Genomic DNA, 23,690 nt, shown 5'->3' with positions numbered 1-23,690 from the left:
GGAGGGAGACACAGAGAGGTTAATTATTTTGGCTCTGGTCACACAACCATAGGACAGGGCCAAAAAAGAGACATCATAGCTGGAACTCATGACAATTAGCCAACAAAACTTTTACTTTAGAAAAAAAGTCCTGGAACATTTTCAAAATCACACACACATATTTACATGTAACACCCCTTTAATTTTGTGGATCAGTTTTTAACTTGGTCCTTTTTTGTCTATCTGCCTTTGTCTCCTAGTTACCCATAGAGACCATCGTACTCCCTCTCAGTGGAATTAAGCTTTCCTCCTACTTCCCAACTGTTCGCCTCATCCTCACCAAGCAGAGGGTTGGTATTGTAGGCAGTTTTGGAGCATGGGGGAGTGGAGGCTCTTTAAAGGACTCTCCCTTGTCACAGCTGCATTTCTCAGAGCTCTGTGTGTGGGCAACATGGAGCCACACTGTTCTCCCATACTGTCTGGGCACTTGGGCCTGCTCAGCGTCTGTCACCAGATGTGTGCATGGCTAAGAGACTGAAGTTGTTCTGGACTCCTAGCAGGTTGAACTATATGAAATTGCCAACATTTATTAATTTCTGATCTGTAGAAATGGCAATCCCATGTGGTTCAAACTGCCAGACTCTGGTATCCCACTGGGCTCCTCCCAAAGGCCCAGACCTTGTGCCCTGGAAGTCTTTTTGCCCCTCCATCCCAGCTGGCCTTCCTCTCCCAACCTTCTACAGTGGCCATTCTCCAGCTGTGCTGTCTTGTGGCCAGAGGTGTGAGTGGGAGTAGTGGGAGAGCCTTGGGCTGGGCATCAGGAGACCTCTGCACTTCCTGCCTATCTCTGCACAGGTTGTCCTTCCTCCCACTCTCCCTCCAATCAATGCCTCCTAAAAGCACAGACCTGCTCCAGCCAGACTCTACTTCAAACTAGGAATGGCTCCCCATCACCTAGTACACATAAAGCGCTAATTCTGCAGACTGGCCAGAAGACACAGCCTCAGCTCCCACCCCTAGCTTTTTGCTCCAGCCATGCCAGACTGCTTGTGGACCCCTGCAGGCACCTGTCTCTCCTACCTCTATGCATTTCACCTGGAAAAATTTGTGCACTTCCTTCACTCAGCTACCTGTAATTTACCCTTCAAGACTACTCCTAGGAGTCTTTCCTGAGTCTCCAGGCTGTGTTAGGAGCTCTTCTCTGTTTCCATTTACCTGCCCTTGTGTCTCTCCTGGCACTCATCATCTGTATTTTAACCATCTCTTTGTGTGTCTGTCCCTGTCTGTCTGTCTCCCTTTCAAGTCTGTGGGCTCCTGACTGTTCTACCTAATTCATACTTCCGTCTCCGTTGTCAGGATAGGAAGTGCCAGCCAACTCTCATTGACAGAACTAGGCAGTGGTGACTGTGACTGAGCTTCCCCATGTGCTGGAAATGGTCCAGAGGCTTGGGCCTGGCCCCTTGGCCTTATCTAAGCTTCACTTGCCTCTCAGGAGCAGAGGAGTCTGGTTTTAAGGGCTCTTTCCATTTTTATCGACTAAGGAACTGCAGTATGAATCCTTACCTCTCAGGCCCCTCACGGGGATCCCGTGTGGGTCCAAAGAAACTGATGAGACACGACTGTTTATATGGAAAGTTCCGAAAATTTTTGAGGAAGATTATCTTGTTTTAATTCAGCTAGTGTTTGCGGATCACCCACTAAGCGCATGTCAGAGTTATGGACACAAAGTTGTACATACTAGCTTCCCTGGGTTCTTTTAACTTCTGCCTTCCCAGCCAGTCTGGGAGTGCCTGCCCACTCTTGACCCTCTCGCTGTTCACTCCCACCATCTTCGCACGAGGTGCATTGGGATAGGCTTGTCCAAGTGCCCAAACCTGCCGCTGCCCGCCAGGTCCTCGTCCACTTCAGAGCCCACGGAAGATGACAGAGCAGGACCTCGGCCCGGGCGCCCTCTGGCGGCCGCGTGCGGAAGCCTACGGCCCGGCAGGGAACAGGCGAGGGGAAGGGGGAGGGATGGGGGAGGAGGAGGCGCGGGCAGGGGAGGAGAGGAAAAAGTTGCGCTGGGAAGTTTGGAAAGTTGGGAAGTGGCTGCTGCGGGCTTCGCCTCCCTCCGCGCGTGTGTGAGGGAGCGAGCGAGGGAGCAAGAGAGGAGCGAGCGAGCGCCTGCCATGCCCATCAGACCCCGCCTCGCCGCGCCCGGGCGCGGAGCTCGCCCGGACTCCCTGCGTCCCGGCCCGGCCCGGCGCGGCCCCCCGCCCCCCGCGTCCCGCGCCGGGTCCTCCCCTCCCCCCGCCCCGGCGGCCCCAGCCCCCCGCCCGGCCCGGCTCCGCGCCGCTCTCCCGCCCTCCTCTCTCCCTCCCTCCCGGCCGCGGAGCAGCATGGCGGAGCCCGGGCAGCGGCCGCGCGGCCGTCCGCCGCCCCTCTGAGCCCAGCTCAGGGGCAGCTGGGCACACAGATCCGACCCCCGCCCCCTCCGCGCCCGCCGCCGCACTTGTCCCACCGCGCGACCCCTGGAGCGCGGCGCACCCCAGGGACCTTGCGCGCCCCGGGTCCCCAGCATAACCCCAGGACCCCGCGCACCGCGGGATCCCCGTTCCGCCCCAGGAGCCCCGCGCGCCCCTGGACCGCGACACCACTCCGGGACCCCCGCGCGCTCTCAGAACCCCGGGGCTCGGCCGACGGGGCTGCGCGCCCCGGTGAAGAGCTCCGCCCCAGAGGGTACCCCTCTTCCAACTGACGGAGCCCCGCCCCCGAGGGAACCCCAGGTTCGGCAGGGACATCCAGCCACGCCCCAGAGGGCTCCCAGCATCCCGCCGCTGGAGCCCCGCGCTCCAGAGGAACCTCGGTGCCCAGCTGGGGGCTCCCCGCCCCACTGAGGGGGCGCCGCCCAGGAGGGTCCCCCGCGCCCCGCGGGCCCCGGCAGGATGCACGCCGCCCTGGCGGGGCCGCTGCTCGCCGCCCTCCTCGCCACCGCCCGCGCCCACCCGCAGCCCCTGGACGGAGGACAGTGCCGGCCGCCCGGATCGGTGAGCGAGCGCCTGCCCGGCCACTTTCCCGGCCGCCCGGGCACTGCAGCCCCGTGGGGACGTTGGTTTGGGGTCCTGCCTTCCACACCCACTTCAGCCCACCCGCTCCACCTCCGCCCGCCGGGTGCTGCCTCGGGCGCCCTTCCCTAGCTTCGGGCTCCCGGGTCCCAGCTCCGTGCCGGGAACCGAGATGGGGGCTCCCTCGGCCGTTCCTTCAACACACGCTGACGCTCTCGGGCTCTCCCCAACTTTCTTTCGGTCCTGCTTGACGGTTCCTCTCTGTGCCCCTTTGACCCATTTGCTTTTATCCTGTCTTTACCCTCCTGCTTTCTCTTTGCCCACTCCTACTCTCTGTGTCTACCATCCCTTGCCCTCTCTTCTCTGACTTCCATCAGACCCTTCTCCCTTACTCACACACTGCCCCCTTCCAGACTTGCCCGTCTCCCCTGCCCTCCCACTCTGACCTAAGGCAAACTTTCTCCGCGGTGTAGTTTCCCACTTTTCTCTCCCTGTTCAACCCAGGCCCCAACACCGCTCTACCAAATGCCCCAATTTCACAAAAAAAGGGGGAAGATTCCAGAGGAGAAAGAAAGCAGTGCCAGGAAATACATGCTGCCCTCATATCTCCGTGGGGTTGAGTAATTACTGGTTCTTCTAATTTTCCTTCCAAACCAAGGGATCCCTTGATTCCCCTCAGTGTCCTCCCTCAAAGTGTTAATTAATACATGGAAAATAACCCTGAATTGGAGGCCAGGGGACCGGGAGATGATTTGTAGGTTCCTCACTCGCTGCCTCCTTAGCAGAGAGATAGTTGACCTTGGGCAAGGTGCACCTCCAGCGTCCTGACTCCTGTGAAAACAGGGAGCTCTGTGGCATGCGGGCGCCAGTCTCTATCTCTAGTATGCTGGGGGTTACAATTGTCGATTGTTAGTAAAGTAAGGTACCATTGCCACCACCCACCCCAAACATACTTTTCATTGTGCTAAAATCAGGTAGAAAAATCTTACGAGTTGGCCTGAAGCTTGCAGGTGCTACGGGTTTTGCTATATAGAAAATGACTTGACCTGTGAGCAATGACAGTTGCTTTCTTATGCTCCTTAGCCCCTGGCCCCAAAACTGGATCTGGAGAAATGACCCCTGTTTCCAGGCCTCTCTGTGTTCACCCCTATACACACCCTTGTAGGAGCTTAGGTGATAAATGACAGAGAATTGGTGTTGGAGACCAGGTGTACCTATTTAGGGGAGCAGCCTGGAAGACACCCAGAATATGTACATTTCCTGATTCTATGGCTTCCTCCTCTCCCAAGCCGGGGCCTGAGACTTCACTTAGCCTGCAGCTTTTAAAGCACTTTCTCATCTGTGGTTTCAGCTGGTCGAGCAGAGTAGCTGACACCCAGATCTGCCCTCCAAAAGGAAAACTGTATCCACCCTGGTGAATGGGAAGTTGCTGTTTAAATAGGTGTGCTATTTTTAATGGGTGTTCTGCTTTCAAAGTGCTCTTGGCAAGTATCTTCTAATGGTTGGATTTAAGTTATATGACTTCCTCCCTTCTTACCAGAGCAGGACTCTTGCTCCCCCTCTCCCCACACTCCCCATGAAACACCACTGGTGAAGGTTTGGCTTGGCCAAGCATGAATATTCTCAGGTGGTGTGGCAGACCTTGGCATGAACAGTGAAAGCTAATCATAAATACCGAGAGCTTCCTTCATTGCCCCTTCCTCTGTGCCTGGCAGTGCTCTTAAAACTTATTTAGATATTGTGTGTGTTTTCATTCGCCCATCAACCCCTAAGATAGCTGCTCTCACCCTCCATTTAACAGATGGGGAAACTGAGTCGGTGGGAAGTGAAACATCGTGGTCAAGATCATACAGCTTAAGACAGGGCAGAGCCAGGATTTGCCTATGGGTCTTTCGGCTCCCAAAGCCCTTGCTCTTTCCCATGCATGGCCCTATGTAGGTGTCTGCCTTCTGTCCCCACCTCCTCCTGTGTTAACCTTGGTTTGTTCTGCCGCCATCAGCCTCATTGCTTTCATTCTCCTCTCCGCCTGCAGCAAAGGGACCTCAACTCCTTCCTGTGGACTATTCGGCGCGACCCCCCGGCCTATCTGTTTGGCACCATCCACGTCCCCTACACCCGCGTCTGGGACTTTATCCCAGACAACTCCAAGGCAGCCTTCCAGGCCAGTGCCCGCGTCTACTTTGAGCTGGACCTGACGGACCCCTATACCATCTCGGCGCTGGCCAGCTGCCAGCTGCTGCCCCACGGGGAGAACCTGCAGGACGTGCTGCCCCGCGAACTCTACTGGCGCCTGAAGCGCCACCTGGACTACGTAAAGCTGATGATGCCCTCTTGGATGACACCTGCACAGCGGGGCAAGGGGCTCTACGCCGACTACCTGTTCAATGCCATCGCGGGCAACTGGGAGCGCAAGAGGCCCGTGTGGGTGATGCTGATGGTGAACTCACTCACAGAGACCGACGTGCGCTCCCGGGGCGTGCCCGTGCTCGACCTGTACCTGGCCCAGCAGGCCGAGAAGATGAAGAAGAGCACAGGGGCTGTGGAGCGGGTGGAGGAGCAGTGCCACCCGCTCAACGGGCTCAACTTCTCCCAGGTAGGCATGGGGCCCTTGGCCCCATGAGCTGGGCAGCCCCGGTGCGCCTTTGTCCTCTTCTCTGATTGTCTTCCTTCCCTGGTAGCCAGAGCCCTGTCCTTCCCCAAAAGGAAGAAGGCCTTCTGGGCAGTGGAGCAGCTCTCGAGCTGCCTTGGGGGTGGCATGAGGGCAAACTGGTATGTGCTGGAATTGGGGGTAAGAGTTTGGGTGTCTGCTTCCCTTTCAGTGGTGTTACCTGTAGGGGATATACACTCCCCACCTGCCGTGCTTGCCTGAGCAGAAAGAATTTCCCTGGGAGCATCAGAGTGATGAAAAACAAAAAGAGGGAGCCGAAAGCTTGTGTTCGAAGCCCTGGATCTCAAGATCAGGAGGCTGTTCTGAGGCTGGGGGCAGCAGCATGTAAACAGAGGACATAGAGAGGGAGACATGGCGCCTGGGCCTGGGGGGCAGGGCAGGTGCAGTGAGTGGACCTGGTGTATACAGCTTCCTGTTTGACCTTAAGCACTGTCAAATTTCCCGGACCTTTGCAAAGCTCCAGGCAACCCTCGGACTGCCTCCCTCGGCTGGGAGAAAGCCAGCAAAGATAGTTTTGGGGTTAATAATTTCAGAGAAATGTGTTCACTTACAGGTTGACAGTTCTGATTTCTGAAACTAGGAGCGGGGGCAGGGAGAAGGGAGGAACTTAGGAGGTTTAAAGTCTTTGGCTGCCAGGGACCTGATCCAGCAAAATGTCATTAAAAGCCCTGTCCCCATGGGCAGAGGTCACTTGCAACTCACTGGCCCCCGGCTCAACTCTGAGGCCCTGGGAACAATGAATTCACATCTGTGCCCTGAGAACAGCCTGGGATAGGGGCTTGCAACAGGGCTGGTGAGTCCTGCTCGGAGGCCCCACAACCGGGCATGGGCCGATGCCCCAGTGAGGAGCGAGACCTGGCCCTGGAGACATGCTCCTCTGTTAAGGAGATGGCCCGGTAAATTGGCCAGGCTAGAAACGACCATTGGGACCAGGACTGCTTGCTGCCCCAGAGATGTTGCAAGCCCTTCACCAGGGAAACAGCAGCAGAAACTGATCCCCCTTCAGAGATCTCTGGCCTTTGTTTTTCCAGGGGAAATGCAATATTGTCCCCAGGGAGGTAAGAAGCCAGATTGATTTGCCGGCCAAATGAAAGGCGGGTTTGTCGGTTCTCCTGCTGGCTCTCCCATAATTGTGGAGTCCTTACCCAGAGGGCCCCGGTGGCAGGAATATTGGGACAGTTAGTCACGCCCCGCAGGGTTCTGACTACGCCTGACTCCTTCTCCATGGGGGAAAATCCTGTGTATTCTCTCGCCCAGTGCTGATTCCTCTGAACATACCGGCTTTCTCCCTCTGAAGTGACTTTTCCCTTTGCCAGCCTCGAGAGCTGATATTATCTGCATTGGGCTCCCCAGTGCTCACCGCCCATCTCATTTTGGAGGCAGGCTTGTGGGAGGCCTCCTGTTCAGAGGCCTCATGTCTGGCCTCGATATCTCTTTTAAGCTGGGGAGGTGGGGGACCCACCATCACTCTCAGCTCCCTCTTTGTACCAACCACAGAGGAATCCACAAGAACTGAAGGGAGCACACAAACGCTCTGGTTAAACAGCCCCTGGCTTTAATCTGTCTCTCTTAAAACAACAAAACTATCTTTCTTCGGGGTCTGGAAACACTGCTGTTGAACCAAATGATGGCTTTGGTAGGTTGAAAACATTTGCTGGAAAGTGTGTGAGGTTATGTTTTAGGAAAAGTTCCTGAGAGCCATTCATCGGCCAGCGAGGAGCCCGCTGACAGTCTCCAAAGCCCATGTTTGAAGATCAAACGGACTCAAATCTCTGGTTTCAAAAATGCGCCCACCCCATCACCAGCCTGGGCCCGCTCTTAAAATTGTTCTTGGGTCCAGCTCATCAAGAGGGCTGCAGGAAGCAAGTTCCAAACAAAAGAAAACAGGTCTCCTCTTGGTTCCCTAATCTCCACACCCTTCACCACCTGCCAGAGTGTCCGACCCCACCAATTTGTCCTGTTATCATTTTGGAGTGAGGTGATGAAATCTCTCCTCCATCCCCATGGGCAGCCCTGGGCTAACTGGGAAGGGAGGGATTCCAGAGCTTGGGTGGATGGGGTGGTTAGGGATCCCCCACCCCAAAGTCAGAAATGCAACAGCCTTCTCAGTAAAATTGTATGCGCGCGTGCACAGTTTGATATGAACATCTGTGATGCATTATTGTACCAAAATATCTGTTAAGTGCATCAGATTTTTATTTTTTTCTTTCCTCCCAGCATTACTGTTATTGCAAAATATTTGGGGGGGGGGGCAATGAAAGAGGAAGGCGGGAAATAGAAGTCTTAAAAGAGAGTGCCTTTGTTAAGACCTGGGATTTTAGTTTTAATTTGAGTATTTCTCAAATTTTTATATTTTCTTCTGGGCAGAAATACCACATTTTTTCTTGTTAAGTGGAGAAAGGAAGCTTACATTTTGGAACCCTATGGGTTGGGAAACCATTGGAAAACTTTCCTCCATCTTCGCACAGCTTGGAAGATTGGGTTCATTGGCTGTAGTCTGTGATTTTAATATAAACTGAGTGTGCTAGACCCAGCGTCACCGTGAGTTTGCTGTGTGTCCTTGGGCAAGTCAGTTCCTCTCTCTGGGCCTTGTTTTTCCTGTCTGTGAAATGAGACACCAGGATTAGGTCATCCTCCAAGTCCCTTCCAGCCCTGACATTCTGTGGGACGGTTATAATCAATTCCACGTGCCTGGCACTCTGCAGGAAGCTCCATATGCTTTTCCATTTTGCCGGATTCTCACAACCCTGTGGTTTTCTAAGGTGAGCAGTCAGAAAGGTTGGATGACTTGCCCAAGGTCACATGGTTAATAGGGAACAGAGCCAGTGTGCCGGACTCAGAATGAACGGTGCGCTCCTCTCACCTCATGTGACTAGGTATTTTGTGTTCTCTTGCGATCCTTCCTTCAGTCCTTTCTTGTTTCTTTCTCCCCTTTAGGACTCCAGGGCTTCGAAGTTTACTTCTTGGGAAATTTATACCTATAGAGTAATTATTTCTTTTGGCCATGGGGCTGCAGTGGAGATGGTGAAGGCAGGCCCTCTAAAGATTTCCCTCATGTGTTACAGACAGCTCAGCATGGGAGGTGCAGAGAGAGGAGATGTGCCTCTAGATTACAGTCCCAGCTCTGGCTCTAAAGCCAATGACTTGTATGTAACTTCGGTGTTCCTGTCTATCATACGGGGCTGTAGGGACCAGGCTTTCATGACTGAGCTGGTTTGGGGAGGATGTGAGAAGACACTACATGTGGGAGCTTATTGAGAAAGTAAAATGACTACCTAGATGTAGGTCTCATGCTTGGAATAGCCTGGGCCAGCTCCAGGCTGAGAAAGAGGGAGGAAGGAAGCCTTATCTCTGTCCTGTGAGCACCTTCTCTCAGCAGCCCTGTCCACTACCCATCCTTTGTAGAACAGTAAAGCTGGCATAATAAGGGGCGATGGCAGCCCTGGGCCTGTGGGTACCTGAGCCTTGACTCCAGATCTTATGACAGTCCTGGGACCTGCAATCAGCTCTGTCAGCTGCCTCCAGGGACTGGTACCAGCTGCCACGAACTTGCTGGGCTGATTAGGAGACCTCCTTCTCCCTCTAGGGGGCCTCAGTCCTCCCCCACCCGAAGGTGGAGGAGCTGCATGAGAGGTCCTCTAAGTTATGTCGTTCTGTGAGGCATAATGAGAAAACGAGGACGCTGCCATTCTGTACTTTGCTTGTTTTAATGAACATGCGGTGACACCTATCCCGTGGGTGCAGAGCCTAAATACTTGGGCACGGCTGCCAAGGTTATCCAAAATGTTTGTAAAACAGCACAGCCCCCTCACCAGGGAGTTAGAAACCACAAAGTCATCCTTTATTGAGCTCTGTATCTGTACAGGGTGCTACATTAGACCTTGTAAGTTCATCATCTCTAAACCTCACAGAGATGTGACAAGACATATATCATTTCTCTTTCACAGACAATAAATTGAGGCTTAAAAAGGTTAAGTCATTTGGCTGTGATTACACAGCCAGGCCAGGAAGACTCAGGGTTCCAAAGTGTATGTGTCTGATGCCAGAGTCCATGCTTTTTTAGCCATGGGAAAGCTGATAAAATTTTTGTTTTTAATAGTCAGGAGGAACTATCTGATGATGTTAAGTGTGTGTGGTTGAGTGGTGGGAGATTGTCATAGCTTGCTAAAAAATATTTATATATATATATGTGTGTATATATATATATATATATATATATATATATATATATAAAATGAGATAATTAAAAAGTGCCCATACTGATTTTCCCCTGGCTTACTAATTGGCTCTAAAGGCGATTCTACAATTAGAATTCCCTACGAAATCTCCCGCTTTACAAGGGAACACTGTGAAGATGGCACCCCTAACACAGGCTAAGCAGGCACAGTTAAATAAGGGGGAGTCTCCTTGATTCATAGTCAAAGCTCCTATATCTCCACCCTGCAGGACCAGCATATATAATTCAGCGCTCAATTAAGTATGTGGAGAATGAATGGATTAATGGTCGGAAACCATGACACGAGTATCCCTGCTTCCCTTCCTTCCACCACTAGCGCTATTGAATGAATGAATGAAGACTGCATAAGTGAAGATCCCCCTCCTTAACATCAATCGCTTACCGCACCTTCCTGTAAGGACACAAAATTGAAAATCATCAAGTGGGTTGCTCAAATGCAAAGCAGGCTCCAGCCCTGACCCCATTCCTACCTTCCCTGTGATTCTGGGCTAGTCCTTTCCCCTTTCTGGGCCTAGGCCGTCCCCTCTGTTCCACAACAGTGTTGACTAGGTGATTTTCAGGGCCTGCCCAGTTCTGACTTTTGTGACCGCTCATCTTTGGCCCCCATATCTTAGAGATCCTGAGCTACCCTAAACTATTGAGTCTGAGTCCTCTGCAGCTAGGAGGGGCTGGCGGTCCTCGGTGGGCCGCCGCTGCTACCTGATTGTGTAGGAGGCTGTCGGTTCTGGTGGGTGGTCTGCTGTCCCTTGCTGCAGTCTGCAGAGCAGAGAGAGCCCCAGCCTATCACAACTGGACACCTGCCAAGCCTTAGAGACTTTTTCTTCATTAGGACTCCTCTCCCTCACTTTCTCACTCATTCACCCAGAGAGCACCTTTGTGTCAGGCCAGCGCAATGCTGGGAGCAGAGACCTGGGAACAGCCTAGGTTTTCCTGCAGAGAGTTCTCTGACTAGCCAGAGAGAGTGGGTATCATCTGTCCTTTCATACAGCTACGGAAACCAAGACACGGAGCGCCTGTGAGCTGGCCTCTCCTGTGTCCTGGTTCCCCACACTTCAAGTGGAGACCCCGTTCTCCCTTTTTCTTCTGTCATCTGTCTCTCATTTCTCAGGTTCTTTTAACCTGTCATTTCCCGTTCTCCAGGAATGACCATTGTTGAGTCCTCCGTTCTCTCTGAGCCTCCATGGCAGTCACAGCAGCACTGACAATGGTCCCTCAAGTCCACAGCACTAGTCCCTGCTGGTGGCTTCCCATCAGATCTATGTGTCCTCCGAAGTGAGGGATGAGCACCTCCCTGAAGCAGCTGGGCACCCCTAAGGACCTCGGACCATGCTGAGTCCTCGTCTGCCCAGGAGTCACCTACAGAGTGAGAGGTCCTCAGTCCGTGTAGGATCAAAACACTGGCTGGCCTACTGTGCACTGCCTAACTCCAGCTCCTGGACATGGGAAACAGGCTGCTTCTGGCCCCATCTCCACCCTGTTGTCTGTCGTCTGCCACACCTACTGTGTCTCCCACACTGAGCCCTGTGGTTGGGAGTTGTTCAGCAAATGTCCATCACATGGTGTCCCTGGGGGACCTGCTAGCATTCATCCCTAGGCATGTGTACTTTCGGATTCTGTGCCCCTGCTGGCGTGGCAGGCTCTGTCTGCTCTCCCCAACCTGGTTAACTCAGACTTTAACATTTAATAGATTAACACAACCTGGGGGGCGGGGGATCAAACTCAGAAACCAATGCACAGGATGGCTTAAGCGGCTCTTGTTGAAGGAGAGTGAGGAAGCGAGAGCTGACCACAATACCATGAAATATTCTAGTCTCAAAATTAGAAGTTTATAGGCTGAAACCTTCCAGAATTACAGAATCTCTGAATCCTAAACCGGCACTCAGAAGCTCAGGGAATCTAAGAATGGTGAAATCTTAGAATGTTAGGCTCAGAGGCATTTTTAGACTCGAAGAATCTTCACGCTGTGAAATCCTAGCCTCTCAGCTTTGAAGAACTTTCATCTCATAGTCACAGACTTCTAAAATTTTAGAATTGGATGGGACCAGTTCTCAAGAATGTCAAGAAGCTCCATCCGAAAACCCATTGATCTCCTTCCCGCAACACACACGCCAGCCATCCCAGGCCCGAGACAGAAAGCCCGAGCGCTGGAGCATTTTGTGACGGAGATAAAAATGGGAGCGTGCCTTTGTTAATAGTTCCCATTTGGACATCTCTGAAAGCCAGGAAGAGGTCGCCTGGTAATGCAGCTTTCCGAGGGAGGAAACTGAAGAATGCGACGAGCACCGCAGCCTGCCAGCCAAGCTGCCGGCGTTCTTTCCCCCTCAAGCTTGCTTCTAAATATTATCCACTTCACTCCCTTTTATCTCCCATCACTGGCTCTCTGTCCGCCCACTTAATCCACAGGCAGCCGGTGGCCCAGCCTTCAGCTCTGCTTGGCGGCTGCCAAGCTGTCTCGCCGAGCAGCTCGTCCAGGATCCGCAGGCTTTTCAATCTGCACTGTGTAGCCGCTGGAACACAAAACTGTTGCCCGAAGCTTGGAAGCGCTGTTGCTTGTGCTGGGCCCCCTCCCTCTCCAGGAATTTCCTCCTTTTCTCTTCCACTTCTGAATCCTATGAGATTTTCAAGGCTCAGCTCAAAGCTATACCTCCTCTAGGAAGTCTTCCCAGAATGCTCCGAAATCCAATCTGCTTGGGAAGACTTGATCCAAAACTTTGCTTGACACCCCAGCCACATATATTCTCCCTTTCTGTGGAATTTTTTAATGGCATTTTATGATATTCTTTCAGCACTTACATGTTTTATTTTATATTATAATGATGACTGAGGCAGTCTTTTCTTCCCTAATAGACCCAGATTCAAAACCTTGTTTAAGATATGCTTACAACTGACTGCAAAATTAGACTGAAGGTGTTCTGGGTCTGCAGCTGGGGCTCTGGTGCATTTTCTGGTTAGGGTGTTGGCAGCTTTGGATACTAAAAACAGACTGCATCTTGGCCTCCATAAGCATAGAAAGCCTTTAGACTTCCCACCCGAGCCCTCTAGATGACTTCTGGACTAATGTTGGCCCATTTGGTCAGGACTCTGTAGCATCCATGGGTCCCTGTTGGATTGATCTCTCTCTAACCTGGAAAATGCTGTTTTCTCTTCCTCATCTCTTACTTGCAAACAAAGGCTGCTTTTTTTCTCTCCTTTACTCCCCAGAGCACACATGAGCCTCTCCAGGCTCACTCCATCCTCCCACTTTGTTTTTATTTTAAAATGTTTAATTTGACCCGTTACTTGCTGCTTTGGTTTTGGGCTCCAGCAATGCTCACCTGTTCTAGTCCTGCCTCCCTCCCTGCCTCTTACACACAAACCTCGGTCGTGCCTCCATGCATTTGCTTATGCTGTACTCTCTACCTTCCCAGTTTTTATTGTCTGGCTAACTCTTATTCCTCTGAAGTGGCAAAGGTTCCTGAGAGCAGTCCTCTTTAAAAGTCCAGATTCTTCAAACAAATGCCCTTTATAGCCAGACTTTTATTCATAGTCACAGGATAGCACTGTCCCCTTGGGCTGATGCCACCTGATCATAACTCAGCAGTTTGAGTTTAGGTGCAATGGTGTGATTGGCTTTTAGCATTGTGGGGTGTTTTTTCTTAATTTTTAATCGAGGTATAATTGACATAACATATTAGCTTCAGATGTACAACGTTGTACATCTGTACATGACTGTATATTTGTATATGTTGCAAAGTTGCATTGTGTTTTAAAAGGATTGGTGGGTGTCTTAGTCTGCCTGACTGCCATAACAAAATACCATAGACTGAGTGGCTTAAACAACCAAAATTTACTTTTGCACAGTCCTAGAGGCTAGAAGTCTGCAATAGGGTACCAACTTCATTGGGGTCTGGTGAGAGCTGTTTGTAGCTTGCAGACAGCTGCCTTCTGAGAGACAGAGAGAGAGAGAGAGAGGAAGAAAGATGTGTAGAGGTAAGAGTTAAGATTGAGAGTAAGTTCACCGGTATCTCTTCTTTTAAAAACACTAATCCCATCATGAGGGCCCCACCGTGATGACCTCCTCTAAATCTAAGTACCTCATAAAGTCTCCATCTCCACACACGTCATATTGGAGGCCAGGGCTTCAACATATTAATCAGCGGAGAGGGCAGTGCACAAACACTTAGTCCTCAGCAGCAGGTGAGTTGTACCTGGGTCACCCAGAATGCCTGACTACCCTTGAAAAGAGCCAGGTCACCAGACAATGTCTGTACAAGTCAGAGCTCTGAAGCCATCTCTGGGTGACAGCCTGGGGCCTTAGGACTTGTGCAATCTCTGCAGTGGCACCTGATGCTGGAGTCTGATCTTTCCCTGACGAGGCAAGTGGCTTTCTTGGCTTCCTTGGGGGACCCTGCAGGCTTTCAGACCAGTACCTGACCACCATTCTCCTCCCCTATAAGCAGTGCAAACATTCCCTGCTGACACTCTGTCACCTTTTATTCTTTGGGTTCTCTCTTTTCTTCCCATTGGATCAGGAAGGGCAGGGGGAAGCATTGAAATTTACTTCTCATTTGCTCTTACCTTCTGAGCCTGTGTTGTCTGCATAAAGCTCCCACCCATGTCCCTCATTCAGAGGAACTTCCTGGTCTGATTCTACCTTTGAACTGAGGACTGGTCTTAAGTAAATTTACACAGCATGGTGCTGACTCAGCTGAGGGGGCCTGGGGTGCCTCCACAGCCCAGCCCAGAATCATCATACTTACTGGGAGTGTAACCTTGGGCTAGTTATGTAACCTTTCTCTGCCTCAGTTTCCTCATTAGCCAACCTCATCGAATTGCTCTGAGGATTGATTAGTATAAAGCACTCACTGCCAAATAGTACAGTGCCAAATACACACAGAGCACTCACTGAACATGAGTTGATAGTTAGTAGTATATTTTTAATTTTGGGGTTTTTTTTATTATTTACTTATTTATTTTATTGAATTTATTGGAGTGACATTAGTTAATAAAATTTTATATAGGTTTCAGGTGTACAATTCTACAATACATCATCTGTATATTGTATTGTGTGTCCTCCACCCCAAGTCAAGTCTCCCTCCACCATTTATCCCCCTGGTACCCGGTTCTACCTCCCCCTTCTCCCCATCCCTCTTGTAATTACCATACTGTTGTCTGCATCCATGAGGTTTTTTCCTTTGCTTAATCCCTTTACCTTCTTCACCCAGTCAGCCCTCCCCTCCCCCTCTGATAGCTGTCAGTCTGTTTAGTGTATTTTTAAATTACCACCATTATATAATTCGAGGAATGTTTTTTAGTTTTTAAAAATGTGTGTGTGTCTCACAATGTGTGTCAGACATTGGGATATATGCTAGAGAAAGAAAAGTGAACAAGATCGGTGATGCTCTTCCCCGGGTGCCCCCTTTCTGGGTGGGGAGGGGAACGGGCAGTGTAAGGCAGAGGGGCCTCACATTGTGCCAGGATGAGGGTGGTGGTAGCGGTGGGGGGTAAAGTGGTGTGATGTGGGAGCACAGAAGACAACATACTTCCCAGCCCTGGGGAGATCTGTGAGGGCTTCCTGGAGGAAGCTGAGGTGAAGCCGAGAACTGAAGGAATAAAACCTAGCAGGCAAGTGCCCAGGGGTTCTAGGCCTGGGAGACGGGAGGTGCCTATGCCAGAGCTAGGAGTGGTGTAACTTGTATGAAGTTCAGCTTGGCCCCTCTGTATGGGCTGTGACAAGCCGAGGCTGAATGGAGCCACCTAACTGCTATCTGCCATGTCTGCCTCTGCCCCGCACCCCTCAGGGCAGAATGCAGAGATGTGCCAGGCCTGTCAGCTCAGCCCACTTTGCTCCTCAGGCCCCATGGCCACGCGTCCACCTTCTTGACTGAATTTCGAAAGCATGAGGCTCTGCTCCTCAAAGAGCAGCGCACCTCCCCGCACAGCACCCACCCCCCAACCCCCCACCCCCTGACCCCCCCCCGCCCTGTACAGCCCAGCAGGCCTGGCAGTCTCACTAGTGGGGCCTGGGGTCGGGGACAGCACCTCTGCGTGTGCCAAGCCCTCCTCTCCACAGCCAGGCCAGCCCTGCCCCTGGAAGGTAAAGTGCAAAGGTAACAGACAAGGCCCAGTGAGGTCACATACAAGAATCAACCCATGAATGCGTAAATAAATGGAAAAACAAATAGTTGTCTCTCTCTCTCCCCACCCCCATCTTTCTCTCCCCCTACCCCACACCTTCCTTTCTCTAAAACCAATTTAAAAAAAAAAGATTAAGAAGCTGCTAAAAAACAAAAAGGCAAGGCCTTTTTTTCTCCCTTGTCTATTCAAAGGGCTTACCTGTTTCCTTCCTATAAGGTTATTTAAAGCTTTCCAGCCAGTGTTATCTCCTGGGGACTTAGTATGCCTTCTAGGTAGTTTGCAAATTAACCCTCAGGTTCCATTTGAAAGCCCTTCAGAAACAGGAAGATTCCTGTGGAAAAAGGCTTTTGGAAATCTCTCTGGCTCATCCTGTAGCCTTAGTCCAGGGGGCTTCCCTTTCTTGAGCTTCTCAAGCCTGAATTTGAGAAAAGACGAAAGCCCAGTTGACAATGATAATTCCAACCATTTGCATCTTGGTTTGCAATTTTCAGTCTTCCTCCCTACCCCCATGGGGACACCTAGAAAGGGCTAGACTAGTCCTGTCCCATGTCTATCCCCTGCCACCACCCCTGTTTGGACTCCCAGTGGGCCCTGTGTTGTGGATTTCTCCAGCTGAGTGGCTATAGCAACTATTGGATTACAGGGCATTTTTGAGCACCAGGTCCCCTCTGTGGGGGCTGAGATGCAGCTTGTAGAGCAGTGGATCCATCATGAGATGGGTAAATTGAGACCTTTTGGACCCTCAGTGGTAGTAATACTTGGTTCTTGTGCTTGACCTCGAATGGGATGATTAGTTGACCCAAGACTACATAATCTCCATGTCTCCTCCTGCTGGTGGTCTTGCAGGTAATTCCACATTATTCTGCTTCCATCATTATAGTTTCGCGGAGAGGGTGGCGAGAAAGGAAAGCAGGATTCTTGAGGGAGACCTTGTAGGTTGAAGAGGATTGGGGCCCCTGGAGATGGGAGTGGGAAAGGTCATCGGGAGGAAAGGAGACTGTTCAGGTGGGAAGCGTCAGGATGAGAGGATGCAGAGGACATGCAAAGAACATAGTTTCTCCTCCTCCCTCCATTGGGCTTACAGTCTTTCCTTTCCCAAGAGAGCCATTGTTAGTTAGGGCCTGCTATGTGCTATGGGTCTGTCATAGTAAATTCCTAAAACAATCCTGAAAGGTAAGTATTATTTTCCCCATTTTGAGGAAATTGAGGCTAAGTACTTTGTGCAAAATGATGGAGCGAGAATTTCTAATTGGATCTTTGGATGCCAGAACAGAGAGACTGGACTAGAGTTGGAATTCCAGCTTCACCACTTTGGCTGGATGGCGGAGGGTCTGTTTCTACCTCTGGAAAAAAAAAATGGGGCTCACAATAGTCTTTACCCCCTGGTGTGTTGTAGGGAGTGAATGAGGTAATGCATATAAACCACATAGCGGGGTGCCTGGCACACAGTTAGAGGTAATGAATGGTAATTGTGGTGGTTTAAGTCATGGTTATTTTAATTATTGTTATTGGCCCATTTTCATACTGTCTGTGATTTGAGGTGAAGTCCATCCCATAGAGGACAGCTCTGCATCCTTTAGTCTCTCACACACTGACCCTTGTCCAGATCAAGGATGGTGGCTGGTTGACCTGATGGGAATTATTTAGTCTGACAACTGGGAGCGTGGTCCATTTTTTCTGACCATCTTCAGTGTGTCATTTTGGATCCTATTCGTTCTGGTTCAGCTTTCCTATGATCTCCCACTGCTACCTGGAGTGGGGGCACATCAAAAGGAGGGATCACAAAGTTTAGGCTGGAGACCTGGTTTGAGGCCCAGCCCTTCCAGGGATTAAGTCTATGACCTGGGGCAGTTCCTTCTCTGAGGGTCCTTTTCTTCTACTGTGCCAGTGGGCTGGACGTCAACAGCAGTGACTCAGAGCAATGGGGAGAATCAAGGGATAAGACCTGGGAAGAGTGTTATTAGCTCTCAAGTGTTCTGTGCTCTCAGTATTTGGTGTACAGGTGTTTTTGTTTGTTTGTTTGTTTGTTTTTTCCTGTTTCTCACAAAGAAAATACCCTGTATATACCTAGGGAATTGAATTTATTATTATGAAACTGTTCACCCATCCATTCATCCCTCCCTTTGTTTAACAAGCAATACTGGGAACTACACTGTGCCAGGCTTAGTTCCAGGTAGTGAATATGGGACTGGTGCAGAAGGGAGGGATTGAACAGACCCTAGAGAGAGGTGCTTCACAGCAGAGTACCAAGAATAGGGCCGAGTCCTTTACATGCATTGCCCCGCTTAACCCTCGCCACAATCTTGCCGGTATGTACCATTATTCAGCCCCATTTTACAGGTAAGGAAACTGAGACACAGATAGGTTAATTCACTTACCTATGGTCACACAGCCAATGATTGAAGGATCTAGAATTCAAAGCCTGGAAGTCAGGCTGCAGAGGCTGTGCTCTCAACCTCTCTGTATCTAATGAAAAGGGATTGGACTCTGATGGTTGGGGAACGAGGGGACAGCTCTTTTTCTGAGACTGGAAGTATGAAAGATTGGGAGGGCAGGGCATCGACACTTCCAGCGTCCTCTCCTGAGGAAGGCTGCTACTTTGGGAAGGAGAGAATGAGGTGGTCTGATGGCCAGGAGCTAGGGTGAGGAGAGGCTGTGTGTGGGGATCCAGAGCAGACGCTGATCTTGGCAGGTGAAGGAACGGCACAACAGGCTGAGGGCCCAACAAAAGTGGAGGCTGTCAGTTTGTAACAGCAGCAGTCTACATGGCTGGGGTGCTTCTCTGCAGAGCTCTAGTGCAGGTGAAGGAGTGGGGAAGGGTGACAGGGAGCCACTCGCAGCCCCCCAGCCCCAAGGAGTCTCTGTTCCATTTGCTGTTGTAGCTGAACAGTATATCTCTCCTGTCTGTCATTGGTGAGCCCTGACCCTGAGGCCCCATTTCTTTGCAGCTGGGGCTTTATAGGGACTCATACTGATCCTCTGGAGGCTGTCTGGGAGCTACCAAGGTAGATAGCATCCTTGCTGCCCAGTAGCTCTCTTTGCTGGTGAAGGTGCTGAATTTCTACACAATAGGCAGACCTCTCCTTATGCAAAGCTGGCTTGGCTGGGTACTCCCACCTATACTCGTATTATACTTGGCAGTACAATGTCACCTGAGCCCATTATTGAGGGACAAAGAGGTATTCCCTGGGTTCAGAAGGAGCACCATGTATGGGGGCGGGGATTCATGGTGATATTGATCCAGATGGAGAATGCTTGCCGGAGGCATGGAGACAATGGAATTGGGCCACACGAAGGAAGCCTCATAAGCCATGTTAAGAAGTTTTGGCTTGACGCTGAGTGCATTGGGGGCCCACTCCTGTGTTCTGTAATACAATCATTCATCAAACTGGAGCATCTCACCAGGCTTGCCTGGAAATCTCAAGTCCCTGGGCCGGAGGAAGGAGCTGCTGTGTGAGGGTCGTTTCCGTCATCAGATCCAGGATGTGTCACTGCTGGGCCAGAGGAGACGGATTGAAAAGGAACTCAGTGTAGGGGCAGGGGTGGTTCTCTTAAAACCTAGATCATAAAAGTGGTCTGGTGGTTCGGTGACCAGCCGTAATTAAATATATTACAGGGCCTCTTGTGAGGGAGCCTGAGACCCTGATCACCATTTCTAAAAAAGTTACTGAAGGATAACATGTCCCTGAATTTCATGTGATCCATTTGATGACAGATTTGGGGGATTCCACCTGTCCAAAGTGGGAGTGGGTAAGGCAGGTTGTTTCCGAATGCTCCCCAAGTGGAAGTGGGGGGTGGGAGGATCTGTGGTCTGTAAATGGTCTGTAAATTATGCAAGCACTGAATTGGAGTCAGCTGCATGAGCCCAGGCAGGTTCCTCCCATCTCTGAGCCCCTTTAGCGGGTGTGAGAGTGCTTGGTAAACCAGAAACCGCACCCCACTGCTACAAAACCACTTTTTCAGCTGGCTCTGACCTTATTGGAAAAGGGCATTTTTTATTTTATTGTCTTTTATATGTTTACATGTCTGCTTTCTCCATAGTCTGAAGTTCTTTGAGGGCAGGAACCTCATCTAATGGATCTGGGTTTGCCTAGGGCCTGGCTCCAAGTACACTCTCAGGGAGGCTGTGGGTAGTTGTAAAATTACCGCCTGTATCTATATACATCATCGCCTGAGTATCTGGGTGGGAAACAGAAGTCCCCAACCATACCTCTGCATTATTCCCAGATTTCCAGGTGTTTGGCTTTGGTGGCTGTGCCCATTGTGGCACCTTCACTCCCTCATGCTCTGACCATCTCCTGGTGAATCTGTGGTTTCCTGCTCATTCTTCAATCCCACAGGGGCCCTAAGGGCTGCCACGCCCCCCCCCCGTCCCCCGCCCCCCCCACGGTGGGTGGAAGCCACTCCTCCTAGGATTGAAGGCATCTTCCCAGACCTCCTCTTTGACCCCCTTCCTCACGCTTCTGTGTTTTTTCCAGGGCACAGATCAGAGCTTCTGTTTGCTGGTCATTTTGTGATCCACACACAATATAAATGAAAGCTGCTAAAACCAATAAATTCAAACCATGTGTGGGCACTCGGGAAGAGCAGGGACGTCAGAGGGCCTGGTTGTGAGGTGGCGTCAGTGCTGACGGCCCGGAGCTGATTTGTATATGAGAAAAGTAAATACCCGAAGTGGTAAACAGCCTTGGGTCTCTCATCATCGCTGGAATTCAAAGGCATTTAATAGGAACACCCACTCTCTGTCTCTTGTAAACAAAGTGAGATTCTCTATGTGTGCTGACCTAAATTCTGCATTTTCATCTTTGGGAAAACCAGCCAGTCATTTTATTCCGGAGACCGCAGGCAGTCTGCACCGCTGGGTTGGGTTGCCTTCTTTCTGGTTTTGTCACTTTTGCTTTGTAAAGGACTACCTTTACATCACTATTTGGCCTTAGGTCAAATGAGATGGGTTGCTATTTTCTCCCCTATCCTGATGAGAAATATAGGTCCTGAGATATAAATCAATTTGTCCAAGATCACACACATCGGATCCAGGCTGAGCCCTTCTCTCCTCCCTTAGAATCCTGTTTTCCATTCCTCTTTCAGTGAATGGTACTTCTGTTCTCCTGAACTCTGAATCCCAGAGACATCCTCATCCACTCCTTTCTTGTTTCCTCTCCCTTCCAATGTCTCTAGGAGCCTGGCCTTTGTCTGGGTCCTTGCTTTCTCCTATTTTATTTTATTTTATTATTTTATCTTATTCCATTCCATTCCATTCCGGCCATTCTTGTGTTCAGGAGAGAGCCCCAGGGAAGGAACCAGACAGTCATGGGTTTGGGGTTCTGGTCTCTCTGCCTGTCAACTGTGTGGCTGCAGACAGGTTCCTTCTCTGAGCTCTGCAATTTTCACATGTAAAATGGGGGTAAAGTACCTACCTTCTTGGAATGGTTGTGAGGATTAATGGAGCTATTATGTGAAAATGTCTAGACGGCACAGTAACTCTTCAAGTAGCCTCCTAGTTATAAATGGCTTAACCTTTAAAATGGGTAAGACTAAATATACCATGCACACATACACAGATGAGTACATGTAAAACTGGCGAAATCCGAATCACATCAATGGATTGTATCAACATCAATTTCCTGGTTTGGGTATTATTGTACTTTAGTTATGTAAATATCACCTATGGGGGAAGCTGGGAGAAGCTGGGTTATTTCTCCTAACTGCATTTAAATCTACAATTATCTCAAAATAAAAAGTTTAATTAAAAAATTAACCTTCCCAATACACTCATTCTTCTGTGCCATCTGCATGCCAGGTACTGCTCTAGGTACTAAGCACGTATCAGTGAACACAAAAGAAAAAAATTCCTGCTCTAACCTTCCTTCTGTGCTCAAAGGTGGTCTCCCTCCATAACCACCCTATAAAATTGCAAATTGCTCTCTTCTCTCCCTCCTCCACAGCACCTGTCACCAATTGACATTCCAAAATCTTTACACATTTTGTTTATTGCCCTGCACCTCATCCTAGTATGTCAACTCCATGGAAGTATAGATTTTTGTCTCTGTTATCTGTATCCTTAGCACCTCGAACATGCCTGGCACACAATAGGCATTCAGCTAATGTTTGTCGAATGACTGATAGGTGACAGACAAGAAACAAGTCAGAATGAGCTAAGTGCCGAAGGAAAACAAAACAGAAGAAGGAGTTGGTGAGATAGTGGATGATATACTATTATATTGATTAATCCTAGATTTTTCTGCATACCTTACAGGCTCCCCTCTTCTGTGAGGGGTAAAGCCCTGGCTTCTTAGTTTATAATGCACACAATTTCCCCTTCCATTTACCCATTCACCAGATGTTTGTTTGAGCCATTACTATGTGTAGGACCCTCTAGAGCAGGTTGACATGAGATAGGAAAGGATCTTGCTTCCAGGAGGCTAATAGGTGGGTAGGAGAGATGGGACAGAAATACAAACAGCATATGACAAGGAAAAATTGAGCCAGAAGTGAGCTAAATCAGAGTATTGGCAAAGGATCCTGAGGAGAGAGGGCTCACTTGTGGCCAAGGCATTTGGGGGAAGGCTCCATGGAGGAGGTGTTTGTTCTTGACCTCAAAATTCTGAGAGGATCTCAAGGTTTTTTCTGGTCTGGCCCCGGCTCAACCTACTGGATTTCTCTTCCATGGCTCCCCTAAGTCATGCTGCAACTCCAATTAGACTCTTCCATGGAAGTAGTCCAGGAGGCCCTGGCTCTGCACGTGCTGTGGCCTTTGCCTGCAGTACCGTCTCTCTTCCTCTTGTTTTTCTAAATCCTGTCTCCAATTCCAGATCCAGCTTGGCCCTTCCTGCAGCAAGGCTTCCTTGATTGTCCCAGCTCCTTTGATCAATCTTCTGTGAACCTGTGCCATAGTTTGTACTGCTCCATTTGACCCCTTGGAAGAGAGTCCTATGTTGGACCAGCCTCACTGTGGGTGGGACTTGGAACCCCACCAAGGGCAAGAGCTGGCTGCTAAGCTGAACTTAAGTTTGGTTGCATGGTAGGTCCTCAACAGTGCTAGTTGCTGGATTGACTTGAGAACAGTGGAAAAATGTGATTCTTTCTCAAAGAGGACAGGATTTGTGATTTTTGTCTTTGACTCAACTCTCTTCACTTTGAAATACCAGAAATTCAGTCAGGGGAGAGCTGCCTTTACAGTGTTTCAGAGTATGTTGTTAGCAAAATAATGCTGCAAACAGATTGACCCACAAGTGCTCAGCTTCAGGAATTGGTCTCAGGGATTTGTTGGTGTTTTAGTGTCATGCTGGAGTCTGTGCTTACTCAGTACATCTTACAAAAAAACTGTGAAAATATCTCTGCAGTATTTACTACTGTATATTCACTCACTTAACAAATGTGTTTTTTTTAATAGATTTTTAAGTTTTAGAACAGTTTTTAACTTACAAATCATTGAGATGATTTGAAGAGTTCCTCACACCCAGTTTCCCCTATTTTGACACTTATATCAATATGGTATATTTGTAACAATAAGTGAACATATATTGATCCATTATTATTAACTGAAATCCTTACCTGTCCTCATTTTCCCTCTAATGTCCTTTTTATGTTCCAGGATACCCTATTATATGTACTTGTCATCTCTCTTTTGATTCCTCTTGGCTGT

At 50.0% G+C, this 23,690-nt stretch overlaps 1 protein-coding gene across 1 annotated transcript in view; it reads left to right on the top strand.

The window, feature by feature from the left end:
- The first annotated feature begins 2,903 nt into the window (after positions 1-2,903).
- The window catches only part of TRABD2B (TraB domain containing 2B), a 205,087-nt gene continuing 184,300 nt past the window's right edge, over positions 2,904-23,690 (top strand). Inside the window, exons 1-2 of the mRNA XM_054572829.1 lie at positions 2,904-3,005; positions 5,056-5,616. Coding sequence (XP_054428804.1) covers positions 2,904-3,005; positions 5,056-5,616 — 663 coding nt within the window. The remainder of the gene's footprint in view (positions 3,006-5,055; positions 5,617-23,690) is intronic.

This window comes from Pteronotus mesoamericanus, unplaced genomic scaffold (assembly GCF_021234165.1).
Source record: "Pteronotus mesoamericanus isolate MK-2021 breed Mesoamerican mustached bat unplaced genomic scaffold, CSHL_Meso_final contig_105, whole genome shotgun sequence".
Classification (NCBI taxonomy): Eukaryota; Metazoa; Chordata; class Mammalia; order Chiroptera; family Mormoopidae; genus Pteronotus; species Pteronotus mesoamericanus.
The sequence above is the reverse complement of the archived record's forward strand: the minus strand, read 5'-3'. Positions and strand labels throughout refer to the sequence as shown.